Genomic DNA, 18659 nt, shown 5'->3' with positions numbered 1-18659 from the left:
AAGGCCTGTGAGAGGGAGGGATCGTTTTCCAGGATAGGTTGTAGATCACTGATAATGCGCTGAAGAGGTTTTAGCTGGGGGCTGTACGTGATGGCCAGTGGTGTTCTGTTATTTTCCTTGCTGGGCCTGTCCTGTAGTGGGTGACTTCTGGGTACCCGTCTCGCTCTGTCAATCTGTTTCCTCACTTCCCCAGGTGGGTATTTAAGAACGCTTGATAGAGATCCTGTAGGTGTTTGTCTCTGTGTGAGGGACTGGAGCAAATGCAGTTGTATCTTAGAGCTTGGCTGTAGACAATGGATCATGTGATGTGTCCTGGATGGAAGCTGGAGGCATGTAGGTAAGTATAGCGGTCAGAAGGTTTCCAGTATAAGCTGGTGTTTATGTGACTATCACTTATCTGCACTGTAGTGTCCAGGAAGTGGATCTCTTGTGTGGACTGGTCCAGGCTGAGGCTGATGGTGGGGTGGAAATGGTTGAAATCCAGGTGGAATTCCTCAAGGGCCTCCTTTCCGTGGGTCCAGATGATGATGTCATCAATGTAGCGCAAGTGGGGGGGGGGGCGCTAGGGGACGTGAGCTGAGGAAGTGTTGTTCTAAGTCTGCCATAAAAATGTTGGCATATTGTGGGGCCACGTATAAATGGGATTCACCATTCTCAGCCTGCCCTAGGATTTATCGCCCAGGGGGCTCTCTGCAGCCTCCTGGAGACTCAAGGGCAGTCCTGGGGGGTTGGCAATTGGGTTAGGATCCCAACATGGAGCTGGCACCCCTGGCTGCAGCCCAGCAGGAATCGCTACAGCTCCCACAGGCCTGGCGCCTGCAGCGTGGGTCCCGCTAGCCTCGGGCTGGGGCCGCGCCTCTCCTCCCTGCAGCTGGTGTCTGGCCACCCCTTGGAGCAGGAGGCCGGTGCTGCAGTAACACATGGCTGGTGCCCGGGAGCTGCTAGCATCGCTGCGCTTACTGTCAGCTGGGCCCAGCAGCTCCCAGCCAGGCCTCAGGCTGCACTAGACACGGCGCTAGGGTGAGTCTCTCCAAGGCCCTGATCCCACCTGGAGCACTAGCTGGAGGCAGCATTGCCCACACTGTCTCCCTAGCGCCCCTGCTGCCCCAGAACTGACCTCTGGCTCCCCTCACAGCAAGGGGCAATCTTCCTGCCCCAGGTGGCCACGGGCGTGGAACCTCCCCCAACACAGCAGGGGATCCCTGAGACCCTTCAGCGCTGGCCAGAGGGAAGTGACCAGGCCCCAGGCTGGGGGTCAGTAACAGGGCAACATCAACCAGGCTCTCTCCATCCCTGCCCCTGGCTGCCCAGCCCCACCCCTGCTGATTGCACTGGTCTCCTCCGGCGGCACGTATCTCAGCCCCCCTGTATCTCAGCCCTTGGGGGGCAGCGCGGAGCCAAGCCCAGCTGGCAGGGTGGGTTTTGCCCAAGAGGAGGAGCTGGGAGCATGTAACTCGCTAACCCCAGCCCCAGGGGGCAGGCACCTGCCGGAATCTCTGCTTCCCAGAAAGGGTGGGGGGGGGCAGCGCCTCCTGCTAACTCGATTCCATGGTGCGGCAGGTCCATTAGAGTCGGGTTTCTCTGCACTGTCCAGACAGCTCCATTCCCTGATTCCTGCCAGGGGAGGCAAGGAGCTGCAACCACGCTGGTTAATGGGCATCTGGCCCCTGCACGAGGTGCTCCCTGCTGGTCCCAGCCCCATCCCGCACATGCTGGCAGCGGTGGGATCACACGTGGGTTTGCCGTGACAGGCCCGTCATTAGGGCGGTCTGGGATCTGCTCAAAGCCCCCGGGCTGCCCTCCACTCCTACACTCAGCGCAGAGCGGGGAGAGGGGTGCAGAGCCTGGGCACAGGAGGGGGCAGCGCCGGCTGGGATGAAACTGACTTGGCAAAGGTTTAACTCAAAGCAGCAAAGCAGCAATGGCTGCGGGGCAGTTCTGAGTGTTTATTTTCTTTAATGAAAAAACCAGCAAGGCCGTTTTCAGGCCACACTTTTGGCTTTTGACAAAAAGCCCATTTGAACCCCGGCCAGTTAAAATATCAGAGACGCTGGGGACTGTGTCTGAGACTCCAGAATTGCTTCCAAATTTCCCACAAACAATAGGCGATCGTTGAGCAGTTCTAGCAGTGGCAGCTCTCGCCTGCCCCCTCCCCTCCCCTGGGCGTGGGTTTGCTTAGCAGGACGGGGGGCCACCCCATCAGCCCCCACATGCTAATACTGGGCATTAATCAGCCCTGGCAGTGCCAGGCTCAGCAAAGGCTGAAGATGGAGCAGGCTAGAGCCAAGCACCCTTCCTGGCTAGGCAGAGCCATGCGGGTGGGGTTAACGGCTGATGCTTACGCTGTGAGCCCAGCACTGCCCCCCTCCCCCTCACACACCTGAGCTCAGACCCAGGGCTTTTCAGCAGCAGAGCTTGGAGCACTTCACCAAGGTGAGCAGCATTAGCCTCACTTGATAGATGGGGAAACTGAGGAAGGGCCCTGTCCCTCGAGCACAGGCTGGGGCGCCCATGAAGATGGGCAGAGGTTGCCACATGAGCACAAGCCTCGGGCCCGGGCAGGGGCAGCCTGTGTGAAGAACAGAACAGCCCAGACCTGCAGTCAGTGCCGCGTGCTGCAGCTTCCACTAGGAGAACTCTGCCAGGGGACACTCGGGCTGGAGCGACGAGAGCGAATCCTCCTGCAGCCCAGGCCGGACAAAACCATGTGCCCGAGCCCCCGGCCACTGGGGACAGGAGCCAGGAGCTGACCTCCCACGGCCAGTGTCCCCTCTCAGTTTTCCCACGCATGTGCAGAATGAATGTTATGATGTGCACCAGTATGGAGGTGTTGTGTGACACATCACCTGTTATTGGTGTACAAAACAAAATTCATGTGGCAGGGGTGGGGCCGAGGGGTTTGGAGTGTGGGAGGGGGCACACTGGGGCAGAGGGTTAGGGGGCAGGCTGCCCCAGGGCTACAACAGGGAGAGAGGACTCCCCCCAGTTCTCTGGGCTTGGGGGCAGGGGAGGCGCCTCTCCCCTCGGCGGCAGTGCTGAGGCTGGGGCCGCTGGATAGGTGCCCCCCTGCCCCAAGCCATGGCAGGTCCTGGGCTGAGTTGGGGACAGGGGAGGGGTGCCCCTCCCCAGCTACGGCAGGTCCCAGTGGGGCAGGTTCCCTGAGCTCCTGCGCAGTGCTTAATAGGCTGCTGCGCAGCTGCAGTTTACAGCAAAATGAGCCCATGGCTCCTTGGCCCAGGGACTCTGCTGGGAGTGGGGCATTTTATGGGCCACCATCAGGCACCCCAGTGTGCAGAGCCCCAGCCTGCCAGGAGAGCACCGCGGTGCCGCCCTGCCAGGGAAAGCGAGGGAGCCATAGGCCAGGTGAGGCTGTGGAAGGAGCTAGCGCTCTGGGAAGGGTGGCCTGCTGGCACGGGGATGGGCACAGCTGGGATAGCAGGTGCCCTGGCAGCGCAGGAAGACGTGAATCAGTCATAGACTCATAGACTAAAGTCAGAAGGGACCATTATGATCATCTAGTCTGACCTCCTGCACAATGCAGGCCACAGAATCTCACCCACTCACTCCTGTAACAAATCCCTAACCTATGTCTGAGTTATTGAAGTCCTCAAATTGTGGTTTGAAGACCTCAAGCTGCAGAGAATCCTCCAGCAAGTGACCCGTGCCCCACGCTGCAGAGGAAGGCGAAAAACCTTCAGGGCCTTTGCCAATCTGCCCTGGAGGAAAATTCCTTCCCGACCCCAAATATGGCGATCAGCTAAACCCTGAGCATGTGGGCAAGACTCACCAGCCAGCACCCAGGAAAGAATTCTCTGTAGTAACTCAGATCCCACCCCATCTAACATCCCATCACAGACCACTGGGCATACTTACCTGCTGATAATCAAAGATCAATTGCCAAATTAGTTGCCAAAATTAGGCTATCCCATCATACCATCCCCTCCATAAACTCATCAAGCTTAGGCTTGAAGCCAGATATGTCTTTTGCCCCCACTGCTCCCCGTGGAAGGCTGTTCCAGAACTTCACTCCTCTGATGGTTAGAAAACTTCATCTAATTTCAAGTCTAAACTTCCTAGTGTCCAGTTTATATCCATTTGTTCTTGTGTCCACATTGGTACTAAGCTTAAATAATTCCTCTCCCTCCCTAATATTAATCCCTCTGATTAAGTCACAACCGTACACCTTGGTACCCAAGATGGGACCGGGGGATCAGCCTTCGGGTGTGAACAATGCCCTGCCCCAACCCCCTCGGCCAATCAGAGCACAGAGACCTGTTCCCCTGCCCCCCCTGCACTCAACACCCTGCCCATCCTGCAGGGGTGGGGCAGATTAGTCACTCAGCCCCTCACCCCTGCGGGGGGCCAGGGTCTGGCACCCAGGACACCTGAAGGCCCAGTAAGTGCCAAGTAGCAGAGCTGGGCTCTCCTGTGACACCACCGGCCACGTGTGAAATCAAGGCCAGTGGCCCCAGTGCCCCATGCGGCAGCTGCCTCTCCTCAGTCCATGCCAGGGCTGCAGCCCAGTCTGGCCCATGGGGAGCCCTCTTCCCCCACTGCCGGCCCCCATTCCTCACTGCACCACCAGGCTGCGCGGGGGCGGGGGGGAGCCCTGGGCTGCGGGAGGGGAGGGCACTCATTTCCCAGGTGCTCCCTCCCTCCCGCTGAGGTAGGTGCACGCGCTGCCCCCCGCCCTCCTCAACAGCCTGGCACTCGTCAGAGCAACTCTTTATTCACAAACGTATCAAAAACCCTCATAAAAACCACCAGGGCCCCCCCCCTGCACCCAGGACTGGGGGTGCGAAAGGAGCCCCGCTGAGAGGCAAGGCTGCCCCTGGCTTCACTCCCGCTGCTCCTCTACCAGGGCAGCCAGCGAGAGCTTTCAGTCAGTCAGTGCCAGGGCAGCATGGCGCTGCCCTGCACCATGCAGAGCTTCAGTCCCTCCAAAGCCTGCAGCGCTGGGCACGGCTGAGCTGGCACCTTGACCTCAGTCACACTGCAGGCCTCGGAGCTGGCAGCAGGAAAGCCAAGGGGCAGGCCGGGGGTGCCAACCGCCAGTGGTAAAAGCTGCTGCAGCGCAGGGCTCAGCGACCCCCCTGCTCCTGGGGCCCGTGGCAGCGGGGAAGGGGGCTGGTCTGTCATCACCGGAGCTGCGGGTTCAGCTGCAGCAGCCACTCGATGGTCTCGAGCAGGTGGGCCATGCTGTAGTGCCGGGCAATGCTGCGGAAGACGTTGATCTGCTCCACGAAGGCCTGCGGGAGCAGAGGGAGCGGTTGGGAGAGGCGGCCGGGCTGCAGCCCACAGGGGGAGGCCCGGCACTGCAGTGTGGGTGGGGAGCGCATGTGCCAGCACCAGGCACAGGGCAGGACATGAGGAGCCAGCGGGCACAGGGAGGAGAGGCTGGGCCAGGAGGGGGCTGGGTTTGCTCGACTCCTGGCCACCATTTCCCATGGAGCACGGTGGGGCTAGGGGTCCGACGGGGGCAGCACGTACCTTGGTCTGGATCAGCAGGGCGAAGTCTCCAGCACAGGTGCAGTAGATGGGCATGTGTGTCTCCTTCACACCTTTGCACTTCACACACACCTGGGAGCAGAGGAGCTTTGCTGAGGTGAGGGGCTAGCTCTGGGATTGGGCCCCAGCCCCCCGCGCCAGGCCGAGGGAACAGCCTCGCTTTGTCCGGCCCCAGTCGCCAGCAGGGCCCTGCAGAGGGGGGCTGTGTCCCCCTGAGGCTGAAGCCAGCTCCTACCCCCCAACAGTGGCTGCTAAGCACACGGCAATCATGCCAGCCAGAGGGCACTGGGCTCAGTCTCATAAGGTGGATAGAAAGCTGGCTAGGTCGTCGGGCTCAACCAATGGCTCCATGTTTAACTGGCAGCCGGTTTCAAGTGGAGTGCCCCAGGGGTCGGTCCTGGGGCCGGTTTTGTTCAATATCTTCACTAATGATCTGGAGAACAGCATGGACTGCACCCTCAGCAAGTCTGCAGATGACACTAAACTGGGAGGAGTGGTAGATACGCTGGAGGGTAGGGATAGGATACAGAGGGACCCAGACAAATTAGAGGATTGGGCCAAAAGAAACCTGATGAGGTTCAACAAGGACAAGTGCAGAGTCCTGCACTTAGGATGGAAGAATCCCATGCACTGCTACAGACTAGGGACCGAGTGGCTGGGCAGCAGTTCTGCAGAAAAGGACCTAGGGGTTACGGTGGACGAAAAGCTGGATATGAGTCAACAGTGTGCCCTTGTTGCCAAGAAGGCTAATGGCATTTTGGGTTGTATAAGTAGGGGCATTGCCAGCAGATTGAGGAACATGATCATTCCCCTCTACTCAGCACTGGTGAGGCCTCATCTGGAGTACTGTGTCCAGTTTTGGGCCCCACACTACAAGAAGGATGTAGCTAAATTGGAGAGAGTCCAGCGGAGGGCAACAAAAATGATTAGGGGGCTGGAGCACATGACTTATGAGGAGAGGCTGAGGGAGCTGGGATTGTTTAATCTGCAGAAGAGAAGAATGAGGGGGGATTTGATAGCAGCCTTCAACTACCTGAAAGGGGGTTCCAAAGAGGATGGATCTAGACTGTTCTCAGTAGTGGCAGATGACAGAACAAGGAGTAATGGTCTCAAGTTGCACTGGGAGAGGTCTAGGTTGGATATTAGGAAACACTATTTCACTAGGAGGGTGGTGAAGCACTGGAATGGGTTACCTAGGGAGGTGGTGGAATCTCCTGCCTTAGAGGTTTTTAAGGTCAGGCTTGACAAAGCCCTGGCTGGGATGATTTAGTTGGTGTTGGTCCTTCTTTGAGCAGGGGGTGGGACTAGATGAACTCCTGAGGTCCCTTCCAACCCTGAGATTCTATGATTCATGTGCCTCAAGCGGACGCCCCATTCCCCCGCCGCTGTGCGGAGAGCAGCCCCGTGCCCAGCAGCTGGACATGAGCGGCAGCAAGGGCCACAGCGAGACAGTCCCTCCCTCCGCCTCTCACCAGGTCCTGCAGCATGAAGGCCATCAGCTTCTTCTGCAGGGCTTCCACCAGGGCCGCTTCGATGGAGCCGCGCTCATACTCCGCCTGGCAGTTGGAGCACACCCAGCTGGGGGGCACAGCGCCATCCTAAGGGCAGAGACAGGGTGAGCAGGAGCGGGGCACTTGCTAGAGTTCAGCGTGGGAGCCCAGCAAGCTTCCGTGGCAGCCTGGTACCTGGCAGGGGCTTAGGTCTTTGCAGAGGTCCAGGTCCCTGCAGAAGTTGCAGTTGCGGCAGATCATCTCGGACAGCACGTAGGAGCGGCAGGGGTCCCGGAACTGGGCCTCCTCCGAGAACTCACCCACATCCACCAGGCGCAGCAGGTCCCGCTTCAGCTTGTTCACCTGATTGGTTATGTTGGCATCCAGTGACAGCACCTGCCGGAGGGGAGAGCCGCATGGGCCACCGACTGCAAGGTGGGGGTCTGTGCCCCTCTCACGTGGCCTGCAGAGTCCCTGGGGCAGTGATAGCAGCCGACTGGGGCAGCAGGGGAGGGGTAAATCCTTCCTGGGGAAACTAGTGGGCTGGAGCCCTGCGCAAGGGCCTCCCGCTCTCTGCAGGAGGTGAGTGGCATGGGCAGGCTGCAGATTAGAGGAAGACCACCCGGGGATTCCCCAGCCTGGCTGGATCCCAGGATGGCAGCTGTGCCTCCTCTGGCTGGGGCAGAGTCCTGGGCACAGGGGGAAGGAGAGAGCCCTGCTGACTCAGCAGGCCCAGGGCTCTGCAGCGCAGCGGGCGCACCGCTAACCTTGCAGACGTATTTGATGAACTCCAGTGCTGGGTTGTTGAGTGGCAGGTAGGAGCCGGGCAGCGCTGGGAACATGTCCGAGGGCAGCGTGGCATGGCGGGAGCCAGTCACCTTCTTCTGGATCTTCTGGGTGATGGTGAAGAAGCTCTGGGTGAGCTCGTTGGAGACGTAGTCCTGCGAGAAGGTGATCACGCCTGGGGGGAGAGGGGAAAGGGCGCCCTGACCCAGACTGCGGCATGACGGAGCCAGCTCGCCTCACCCCAGACCCCAGCGTCTGGCAGGCCGCAGCCCCCAGGGCAAAGGGAAGAGTTTAACTCACCAGGCATGGTGCCCACCTCGCCCACAGCCTCCTGGGAGGCCTGGCTGCTGGGCCTCCTCCTGACAGGCGTGCTGCCGGGGGCGCTGCGCCGCATCTCCTCCTTCATGCTGTGGTACACGGCAACGATGTAGGCTGGGAAGAGGGGGCAGAGGCAAGGCTCTAATCACGATTTCAGTACGGCACCCCGTGGTGCCTCGGGTTGGCCCCCGGCACAGAGCCGCCTGATGGGCGGACAGGCGGAGATGCCCCGGCAGGCGTGCACCACCCCCATCCCCGGGGAGCCCCCTCAGCTGGGCTGCCCACCCGCGGGCGCCTTCCAGGGCCTGTGTCTGTGCAGGGTCGGGGGCTCCCAGCTGCTATCACAACACAGTCACCCTAATGGACAGTGTCCATAACAGAATGGGAGCCCCCACTGAGCACCAGGGGGCAGCACTGAGCGTCTCAAGGGGCAGCAGGGAAGAGCCTGGATCTGGCTCCTGTGGGGGGAAGCAGTAAGTGCTGCGGGGGGGGGGGGGGGGAGGAGGGGAGGGCCCCCCATGAGCCCTGCAGGGGGCGCACTCACCCGACACGATCATGAGGAAGTAGTTCTGGCAGGAGGCTGCCTGGGGCAGGTACTGCACAATGTTCCAGTTGTTCTCCAGCAAATCCTCCACACTGGCCTCCCCCGGCTCTTCCTCCTCCTCAGCCTCCTCCTCTTCATCCTCACTGCCCTCCTCAGCACCCGCTTGCCTTTCGCTGGTGCCCGTCTAGACCAAAGGGCCAAGCGCTGGACAGTTACACGCCTGATTCCTGGCCCCATTTCACCTCCCTCGGGGGCTAACAGTGCCCCATGCCCTGCAGGGACAACCCATCCCCCTGCCCCCACGCCTGGCACAGCCCCTGCTCCCCTCTCCACAGTGTGCCCCAGCCTGCCCTGGGCGCTTACCTCCCCAGAGGGCACTCTCCCCTTGATGCCCCCGTAGTTAGCCGGGTCCATCCAGAGCAGGAACTCCCAGCAGCGGGAGAAGGAGATGGTCAGGGAGTGGAAGATCTCCTTCGAGTGGATGCTGGAAGGGAAGAGATGATGGTGACCCAGAGCCACACGGAGACTGCAGCCCGCCCAGGGTCTGCCTTCTACTCTGCACCTCAGAGGAAAGTCCCCTTGGGGCCTGAGAGAGGAGGGCAGTGTGGGATGTGTGCCCCACATGGGGGTGCCACTCCCTTGCCCAGCCAGCCAGTAAAGCCCCCTCACATCAGACCCTCTTCAGGGAGTGGGCCTGGCATAAGACGACTGGAGCATGGCTCTGCTCTGACCAGGGGCATCATGGGTGCCGGGTCTGCCCCACAGAGGCTCCAGGGGACAAAGGGGCATGTTTGATCCAGGGGCTCCGGGACGACAACACACTGTGCTCATCAGGCTGCCCCCTACCCCAAGCACCCCCAGACCCAAAGGCCTGTGGGGAGCCCCTGCACTCTAATGGCTCAGACACAGCCAGCTCCGGCATGCTGCGAGCCAGCCGGGCCAGGGTGTGTAGCTGGCACTAGGGGAAATTCACTGGCCTGGGGTATGCAGGAGTCAGACTGGCAGATGCAGTGGGCGAGGGAACATCTTTGACTGGCCCAACTTCTGCTGGGGAGAGAGACATTGCTACCTCCCCGAGCTGGTCTGCCCAGCGTCCGGGGCCCAACACGGCTACACCACCACTGCACAGAGGATCTAGGGGGCGTGCCTGGGTTTAAACTCCATGAACCACTGACTCCTGCTCTGCGCCACAGAGCCACAGCCCTGCCCACGTCCTGGCTAGAGCTGTCGGCTGCAGCCTCTCCGCATGCCCTGGCTGTGGGGCTCAGCTCTGCACTGCAGGGCCAGGGGAACTCGGCCGGCTGCCCAGCCACACCTGTTCGTGATGTACTCCACGTAGGCAATGGCGTCCTCGATGCGCCGTTTCTTGGTGCATAGGATGATGCGGTTGAAGTTGGCATAAACCACGGAAGAGCCGAGTCGCTTGAACTCAGCCACCAGCCTGGGGGGAAGGACGCGAAGGGGAGAGGAGCACGTGAGGCCGGTGCTGCCCCCAGAGAGCGCTGGCCCATATGCTGCCGCCCCAGTCCCCTCCACAGGCGCAGACCCCGCCGGGCATCGCGTCTCTGAAGGGAGCTCCCCTTGGCAGGGTGCTGGGCACAGGAGGCCTGGCCCGGGGCGTGGCCAGCCCAGCCGGCTGGGCTGCATGCACTGCCCTTTGGCAAGCATGCAAAGGCGCTGCCATGACCCCTCCTGTGTTTAATGGGAGCAGGCCCCGAACCTCTCAGCCTGGATCACCTGTTCTGGGCAGGGGAAGGGGGAACAGTGCAGGGTTCCCAGATCTTCCAGCCCTTCACCTCACAGCCTTTGTTCAAGGTGCTACATGAACCAGTGATGTTTGGGAGCCGCTGGGCCCAAGCACGGCCCCCCCTCACTCAGCATGCCCCATCCCCTTGGCTCTGGCGCCCCCCCCCCGCCCCCAGGTCTCAGCACACCTCATCCCCCCAACTCTGGCGCGGCCCCCTGCCCACAGGTCTCAGCCTGCCTCATCCCCCCAGCTCTGGTGCCCCCCGCCCGCAGGTCTCAGCCTGCCTCATCCCCCCAGCTCTGGTGCCCCCCGCCCGCAGGTCTCAGCCTGCCTCATCCCCCCAGCTCTGGTGCCCCCCGCCCGCAGGTCTCAGCATGCCTCATCTCCCCGGTTCTGGCGTGGCCCCCCCTGCCTGCAGGTCTCACCACACCTCATCCCTCCGGCTCCAGCGTGGCCCCCCCGCAGGTCTCACCACGCCTTGTCCCCCCAGCTCCACTATGGCCCCTGTAGCCCTGAGGATTAATCTGTTGGTCTGTATAAAATGTCTTTTTGATAAAAATGTGTAGGCTGCATAGATTAATAGAATTATTTACAATAAGCTGTAATGCAAGATACCTAGAAGCTTCTAGGCCAGATATCCTGGCCTATTTCCTCTGTGACGCTGAAAGCAACCTTTAAGACCCTTACTCAGAAAAGTAATAATAGGATACAAACCTACGCAAAATGTCTAGGGACCTTTTGAATGTCTGCTAACCTTTCACCTAGATAGGGTGAAAAGTGGGGTTTTTCTGCCCACAAATCTAACACGTACACCATAAGATACGTGCATAGCTGTCATTAATACGCACACAAAAGGTCAGCCTATAAAAACAGGTACCCTCACCTTTCCATGGGGGAAAGACAAATTTGGGCATAGGAGGAAGGATTTCTCCCTATAAAAAGGGTGACAATCCACCATTAGGTGGGCGATACATCTCTCTGTTTCCTTGTCGTCTCAACCTGCTTCGAAGCCTCTTTCTCCTACGAAAGCTGTCAATACTAAGTCGTAGTATTAAGTCTTTTCAAAGTTGTAAGTATGAACCAATTCTTATTTCTGCTAAAGCATCTATGCTAAGAAGGGTTTAACTCATAGCTATACTTCCTCTATCAGAGGTGTGAAATTCACTCTAGTACTACTGTTGCAGAGTGCATTAAGAACTGTGATATTTTGTAACTTTGTAATCTCAAACTGCTTTTAACATTTTACATTTACTTATTGTTTCATTGATTTTAAATAAAAGGTCTTTATTGACTATTTCTGTCTCAGTGTAAGTTTCCTGTCAAATACCCCAATCTCCTTGTATAAATTCTGTGAAGCCTGATTCAAGACGAACTTTATCTTCTGATCACACATATTGGCGAGCCATACCCATATTATTAATATCTATCAATTATTATTAACATTACTAATTAATTAGAAAATTAATGATTAAATAAAACTAAATTAAGTGGATAAATTCCACTGTCCCTACTAACCCTCCCCAAATCAGGCTACACCCCCCAGCAGGCCCCACTTGTTGAGCACATTAATGGTGCCACCTAGTGGTGCTCAACCTGCATTGCAGTCCCACAGCACAGCAGCAGCTGTCCGTGCCTCCAGCCCTCTCCCCAGAGCCAGAGGAGTCCGGCAGTGAATGGGGTGACCAGGTCCATTTTGGGGCCTGCCCTACCCACCTGCAGCTAGCTCCTCAGGGGACCCGGCTGCAGCTGGCACCGTGACAGGGCGACACCGTGGCCTATAGCACCCCCCTCTGGCCCTGCCAGCCGCCCGCCCTCACTCACTGCAGGAAGAGCTTCTTCATCATGTTGTGCAGGGTGCGGTGCAGCGCCGGGTCGTGCAGCAGCGAGGCCGGCGAGCGGAGCCAGCGGTAGAAGTGGATCACCTGGTTGTCGGCATAGACGTTGTGGTACTGCGTGATCTCCTTCACCCAGCCCACCACCATGCTCTTCAGGATCCTGCCAGGAGAGCAGAGATCAGGCCCTGCTCAACTCTGGGCCAAGTCCACAGGCCTCAGCTGGAGCCTGACCCCTCCAAATGCTGCTGGAGGAACCCAGCGGCGCCCACCCCCCACCCACAGCTACAAGGGCAGCACTCTGGTGTCCCTGCGTAGGCCAAACCTCCAGGTCCCCTCCTGCCGACCCCTACAGGCCCGGGGAATGGGGGAAGGTCCCTGTCCCCAGAGCCCAGAGTCATGCTCCTGGCTACCCCCAGCCATGCCCTTCGAACAGCTGCTCCAAGACACCTGCTGGGCAGGCAAACACCCCTCAGCCCCTGCTAGGCGTCTCCTCGCAGAGCGCCTGGCCCGTACGCTGGCCGCGTGGCCACACCTGAACGTGTTGGAGCAGAGGGCGGTCTCGTCATAGCTGGCCGGGATGCTGGCGGCCTGGTTCCCCGTCACCATGTCCTCGAGAGACGCCTGCTGGATCACGTCGAAGCTGATGCTCATGCTGGAGGCTCCCTCCATGTCGTTGATGTGATGGGACTGCAGGATGGTGTTCACAGCCAGGCTCTGGATGTCCAGCTCCAGGCACACTGTATACAAGCAGCCTGTCAGCAGGAGGGAAGTTCCCTGGCCCCAGCACGGTGAACTCCTGGCCCCACTGAAGTCAATGGTTCAACACAAGCGAACCCCGCGTGGAGCTATTTACAGTGCAACTGTTGCAGTGTACAGGTACCCTGTGGCTTTGTACAGAACGATGCTTGGGAGGGTGGGGTGGGTGGTAGGGGCCGGTTATCTGGAGCAGCGGCTGCTGTGGAGAGGGAGGGCCCTGTACCATTTCAGGTGAGGCAGGACAGCCGCCTGGCTCTGCACAACCACTAGCTGGCTGATCAGTCGCTAGCCGCAGCCAGGATTTTGCTATTTGCTGGCATTTAAAGAGGCTCAGCTCAGTGTCTCAGTCGCAGGGACACTGGCCCGGGCAGCCTGTTCGGTGTTATTCAGCCTCTGGCTCGTTTTGCCTGGTTCTGAAGGTTTCACAATAATGGGCTGACTTTCCGAGGACAGCCGGGGTGACCATGGGGGTGCCTGCAGCCCCCGGCATTCCCTGGGGGTTTCCCGTCTCCAGAGACCAGCACAGCCCATAGTACAGATGCAGCCTACACTTCTAGACGGGGTTTCTCAGTTACCCTGTGTCTACACCGGGGCTATGTCGGCATGGCTGCATCAGGCGGAGAGGGTGGGTTCACAACGTAGCTATGCCCATGTCACTTTTCACCATAAACCAGCCTCAGTATCAGCCACCTTGACCTTGGCTTAGCCAAGAGGATGGCAGCCCATTGTGGGCCGGTGGCAGGGTGCTGAGCCGTCCCCCAAACACCCTATCCCTGGGGGGCAGCGGGCTGGCTCCCCATCCCCAGCACCCTCCTCACCGGTGGAATAGCAGCCCGGGTTGTTGATCTCCACCGAGGCTCTGTCGTCGAACTCCATGACCAGCCGGTTGTCGTCCGCCTCCTTGCCCCCGAGGTCCGGGCGGGCCGTCGGCGAGAGCCACAGCAGGTGGTTGTGGCGACGCAGGTGGCGGGAGAAGAAGAGGTCGGAGCCGAAGGTGGAGATGTCGTCGGGGAGGTTCCCGATGGGGATATGATAGTACCTGGGGCGGGGAAGGCGAGGGGCAGAGCTCAGCCCAGGTACAGAGACAGCGATTGACACTGGCCTGCCCCATCTCGGGGGCACAGGACAGAGCCAACCCCGGCCCTCCCACTGTGCCAGGCACCTGTCCCCAGACGGGGGCAGCGGCAGCGGCTCACCTGCTCATCTCGAAGGCCTGTGACAGGCAGGTGTCCAGGTTGAGGTAGTGGCGGATCATGCGGCGGGCAGCATGGCGCTGCCAGTCCAGGACGGCGTAGCTGATGTCATCCGTCACCCGCACGGGAACCAAGGGGAACTCTTCGAAGACGGGAATCCCGCTCGCCAGCCGCTTCACGTCCCAGTTGGACTGCACAGCGATCAGCGTGGGGCCTCTGCGCTCGTCCTGCATGGGGCGGGAGGGGAGTTGGGGCTGGCTGGCGCGGGGGGTGCGGAGGCCTCTGCCTAGGTGGAGAAACTGCAGCCTGGCCAGCGAGTGCCCATGGCTGATCACGCCCGCCCCGGCTGCGCGTCAGAGCACCCTGCAGAGCTGCCGGGTCCCCCTCTGCCACCTCTCCATCGCATTGGTCACCATGGCTGGGAGCAGAGGCCGTGGGGAGTGGCCCCAAGGAACGAGTTGGGAGGCCCAGCTGCAAGGCTTGTCCTGCACTGGGAGGGACCGGACCAGGCTAGGGCGACGGCTGGCCAGCCAGGGCCTGGGGGTGGGTGTAAAGTGCTGGGCCACCCGCCTGTGGTCTGCTGCCGCGCCTGCGTGTCTAGCCGAGCCCGGGTGCCTGGGGGTGGCTCCTACCTTGTAGCCCAGCAGCAGGCGCTGGATGGCCCTGGAAACCGTCTTGAGGTCGGTCTCGGCTCGCACCTCGAAGGTGTGCTTGTCCGGAGGGAGCAGCTCCTCGCCCACCTTCTCCAGCATGGCGCTGCGCTCTGACGAGTACAGGTTGGTGAGGTTTGGCATCTGGTTACTGCGCACCTGTGCCAAAGAGAGAGAGCGGGTCAGGGGGGAGCAGGGCCCCCAGTCCTCACACCCAGGGGCCAGCGGCTCCAGACGCTGCATTTCTCTGTGCTGAGAGGGGTCTGGAGAACAACGCTGCCGCACTCCTGCTGGAGCCCACTGGGAAGCCACGATCCAGCCCCTCTAAAGACACCCCGCAGCCCCCCCTTACCGTGTCCAGCACGAAGACAGAGGCCTTGCGCTGTGATGGGACGAAGAGGCCAAGGAGCGCCTTGCTGCCCTGGGCGTTGTGATAGAGATAGATGTGCCGGATGCTCCCTAGGAACGCAGAGCAGACAGGTCAGAGCCGTGGGGCTGGGCCCCGCCGCCCTCCTGCCAACACACCCAGCCTCGGGCCTCACCTGGCTCTAGGTAGCTGAACTGGGCCAGCGAGCGCATCTCCAGGTGCTCCAGGGCAAAGGTTTCAGCCTCACGGCCGGTGAGGTGCCTGACCAGCTGCCTGCTGACCATGCACACGCAGCCCAGGTGGATCAAAGCGCGCAGCAGTAATGGCACCTGGGGAGGGGCAGAGCTCGTCAGCCTCCCTAGGAAGCCCCGGGCACAGGCTCTGAGGCTGGGCCAGCAGCTCTTCACGTGGGTGGGGGCGGGCCAGAGGGGGAGGGACCGTGGCTCGCTCAGGCAGTTCTGTTGCCCTGCCCCATTGCCCTGTGTGATCTCACTTGGTGACCTGCTTCCCCTCCCCTCACCCCACAGCTCCCAGGGAAGAGGGGTGGCACATGCTGCGGCATTTCCCTGGAGGGAGAGCCCTGTTGAGCCGGCAACAGGACACCTGATGCTGCAGGCAGGGGGCTCCCAGGCCTCAGGCAGGCTGGGGTAACACCCGAGTGGGCCACGGGAGCCTGTGTTCCCATCCCCCGGCTGAGGCCAGGTTTGGCCAGCAGTTTAGGAGCCAGGTCTGTCTCTGGGGCAGAACCCCGGTGGGTACCAGGCACGGTCACCTGAGTCTCATACACTCCCTCGATGTCCGGGGCAGACAGGCCGGCGTTGATCTCGTTGATGTGCTCTTGATACATGTCCTCGGGGACGGAGTACTCGTACAGGTTGTAGAGGAGATTCGAGCGGGGCAGGACCCTGTTCACCTGCCAGGAAGATGCGCACACAACCGTCCGCCAGTCTGCACTCCTCCCATGGGCTGGGGGAGCCCCAAACGCCCCCAGGAGAGCTACAGAACTACAGCTACTCCCAGAACTGGCTCAGGCCCTGGCTGAATAGGCCACCCACCTCCCAGCACTAGCCCACTCCCCCGTGGAAAGGAGTCCAGTGGATTTATCCACTGTGCACATCTCAAAATCATAGAATCATAGATTATTAGGGTTGGAAGGGACCTCAGGAGGTCATCTAGTCCAACCCCCTGCTCAAAGCAGGACCAATCCCCAAATGGCCCCCTCAAGGATTGAACTCACAACCCTGGGTTTAGCAGGCCAATGCTCAAACCACTGAGCTATCCCTCCCCCAATCACCATAACTGCCCGCCTCTGCTCAGTAGGCCAGTGCTGGGATAGCAGGAGACTGTGGGTCTGGACTGAGGGGTGCTGACAGCAGGAGGTGGGGCAAGGCTGGCAGAGCAGGGGGCTGCGGGTTGGGATTGAGGAGCACTGGCAGAGCTGGGTGGGGCAGGGCTGGGACAGTAGGGGCTGTGGGTCGGGACTGAGGGGCACTGGCCGAGCAGTGGGGGGGGGGGGGGACAGGGCTGGGACGGCAGGGGGCTGTGGGTCGGGACTGAGGGGCACTGGCAGAGCAGGTGGGGGGGGTGCAAGGCTGGGACAGCAGGGGGCTGCGGGTCAGGACTGAGGGGTGCTGACAGCAGGAGGTGGGGCAAGGCTGGCAGAGCAGGGGGCTGCGGGTTGGGATTGAGGAGCACTGGCAGAGCTGCGTGGGGCAGGGCAGGGCAGGGCTGGGACAGCAGGGGCTGTGGGTCGGGACTGAGGGGCACTGGCCGAGCAGTGGGGGGGGTGCAAGGCTGGGACAGCAGGGGGCTGCGGGTCAGGACTGAGGGGCGCTGGCCGAGCAGTGGGGGGAGGGGCCGTGGGGCAGGACTGAGGGGCGCTGGCCAGGCGGGAGGGGGGAGGGGCTGTGGGGCAGGACTGAGGGGCGCTGGCCGAGCAGTGGGGGGAGGGGCTGTGGGGCAGGACTGAGGGGCGCTGGCCGAGCTGGGTAGAGGGCCCCGCACAGGAAGCTGTCTGCACTCGGCCTCCAGCTGACAGGATTTCCCGCCCCGGGCAGTTGACCCGTTGCCCGTGTGCAGCCGGCGGAGCCGAGGTTGCCCCCTCACCTTCCGGTAGGCGGCTCCCTCCTCGGGCTTGGCCACGCGCTGGTTGACGTAGAAGACGCGCGGGACGCTCAGCCTGAGGCAGTGCAGGTCGTTCCCGATGACGGCCCACAGCCGGAACAGGCCCGGCTGGCTGGTCTCAGCAACCTGCAGGCGGGAAGGCGGCTCAGAGGCCCGGTGGGAGGCAGCGCGCAGTGTTACTCACTCTTCCCCCAGGGGCTTGCAGGGCCCCCAGCTCAGGATACCCCCTCCCACCCCGGGCACCTGCCTCGAGAGAACCGCTCCCTCTGGGGCCGCCAGCCACACTGGATGTTTTCTCAACCCTGGGACTTGAGAGGCAGGGGCGTTCTGGCCATGCCGCGCCTTCGCCCCCCTGATCTCCTGCACGTGCTCAGTTACTGCCCCCAGGGGTGCTCTCTTCCTGGGGCTGGAGGCCAAAGCCTCCTAGCTCCAATCCAGGCCCTGAGCCAGGGGAGATCCCCACTGAGGTCTGCTCCCAGGGAGCCTCCAGTCCAGACACCGCACCTTGCCCGCACACATGCCACCAGGGCCGTCCGCTCGGAGCCCGTGACAAGGGCCAGCAGATCCTGGCCAGCGCCGGCCCCTGGCCAGGCATTCTGTGCTTGGGCCAGGTGCGGATCACTATCACACGCTCGGGCTGCAGTTCCAGGCCAGCCAGGGGCTTTCAAAGGCCACGACGGGCACTGCAGCAGCAAGAGGCTGGGGGCCCAAACGGAAGGAGGAGCCCACAGTCCAGGCACCATTTTCCTCCCCGCCCCAGTGAGCTGGGCTCAATGGCAGCACCACAGGGGATGAGCCGGGTTCTCCCACCCAGCAATCCTGGCCAGGGACAATGGGTCGAGCCCCCTCTCTGCCAGGGGAGCTAGTGTCCATACAGAGCCACCTGGCCCTTGGGCTAGGAGGTCCCGCCTGGTCCACCTGGGATTCACCAGCTTGGGAGTCTGCAGGGGGGATTTCCAAGCGGAGGCTGAGCACCCGTGACGGACCCAGCAGAGACACCCCCCTCCTGCTGCCTGGTACCTGCACGATCTGCCAGGGCAGGTCCAGGATGCTGCGCGCTGTCCTGCGCAGGTAGCTGCCGAGCCCCTTGGAGAGCCCATCCCGGATCACGCCCCCGCCCAGCACCACCTCCCCATCCTCCAGCCGCCGCTTCTTCCGGCGGGCCTGGCGCTGCCGCGCCTGCAGCTCCCACTTCTTCTTGTGGTACCGGAGCCAGGCCAGGCGCTCCTCCTGGGGGAGAGCAAAGGGGGGGTGACTGGGGCCAGGATCATGGCGGGACTATTAGCTGCAAACACACCCAGCACGGTCAGGGCAATCCCCTGGGATATGGATATGTGCTAC

The 18659-nt window shown here is 61.3% G+C and overlaps 1 protein-coding gene across 2 annotated transcripts in view; it reads right to left on the bottom strand.

Annotated features, from left to right (window-relative positions):
* Positions 1-4560: 4560 nt before the first annotated feature.
* Positions 4561-18659, bottom strand: part of POLE (DNA polymerase epsilon, catalytic subunit) — a 40246-nt gene continuing 26147 nt past the window's right edge. For both annotated transcript variants that reach the window (XM_044990028.1, XM_044990029.1), the window contains 19 exons: positions 18339-18548; positions 17301-17444; positions 15967-16107; positions 15370-15523; positions 15180-15286; positions 14810-14986; positions 14181-14404; positions 13803-14023; positions 12761-12965; positions 12215-12388; positions 9962-10087; positions 9010-9130; positions 8647-8830; positions 8085-8216; positions 7766-7959; positions 7194-7394; positions 6981-7106; positions 5491-5580; positions 4561-5249 (listed from right to left, as the gene is read on the bottom strand). In XM_044990028.1, the coding sequence (XP_044845963.1) occupies positions 5139-5249; positions 5491-5580; positions 6981-7106; positions 7194-7394; positions 7766-7959; positions 8085-8216; positions 8647-8830; positions 9010-9130; positions 9962-10087; positions 12215-12388; positions 12761-12965; positions 13803-14023; positions 14181-14404; positions 14810-14986; positions 15180-15286; positions 15370-15523; positions 15967-16107; positions 17301-17444; positions 18339-18548 (3042 nt within the window). In that variant the 3' untranslated portion in view covers positions 4561-5138. The remainder of the gene's footprint in view (positions 5250-5490; positions 5581-6980; positions 7107-7193; positions 7395-7765; positions 7960-8084; positions 8217-8646; positions 8831-9009; positions 9131-9961; positions 10088-12214; positions 12389-12760; positions 12966-13802; positions 14024-14180; positions 14405-14809; positions 14987-15179; positions 15287-15369; positions 15524-15966; positions 16108-17300; positions 17445-18338; positions 18549-18659) is intronic.

Source organism: Mauremys mutica, chromosome 16 (genome assembly GCF_020497125.1).
Source record: "Mauremys mutica isolate MM-2020 ecotype Southern chromosome 16, ASM2049712v1, whole genome shotgun sequence".
Lineage (NCBI taxonomy): Eukaryota > Metazoa > Chordata > Testudines > Geoemydidae > Mauremys > Mauremys mutica.
This window is presented reverse-complemented; position numbering and strand designations above follow the sequence as displayed.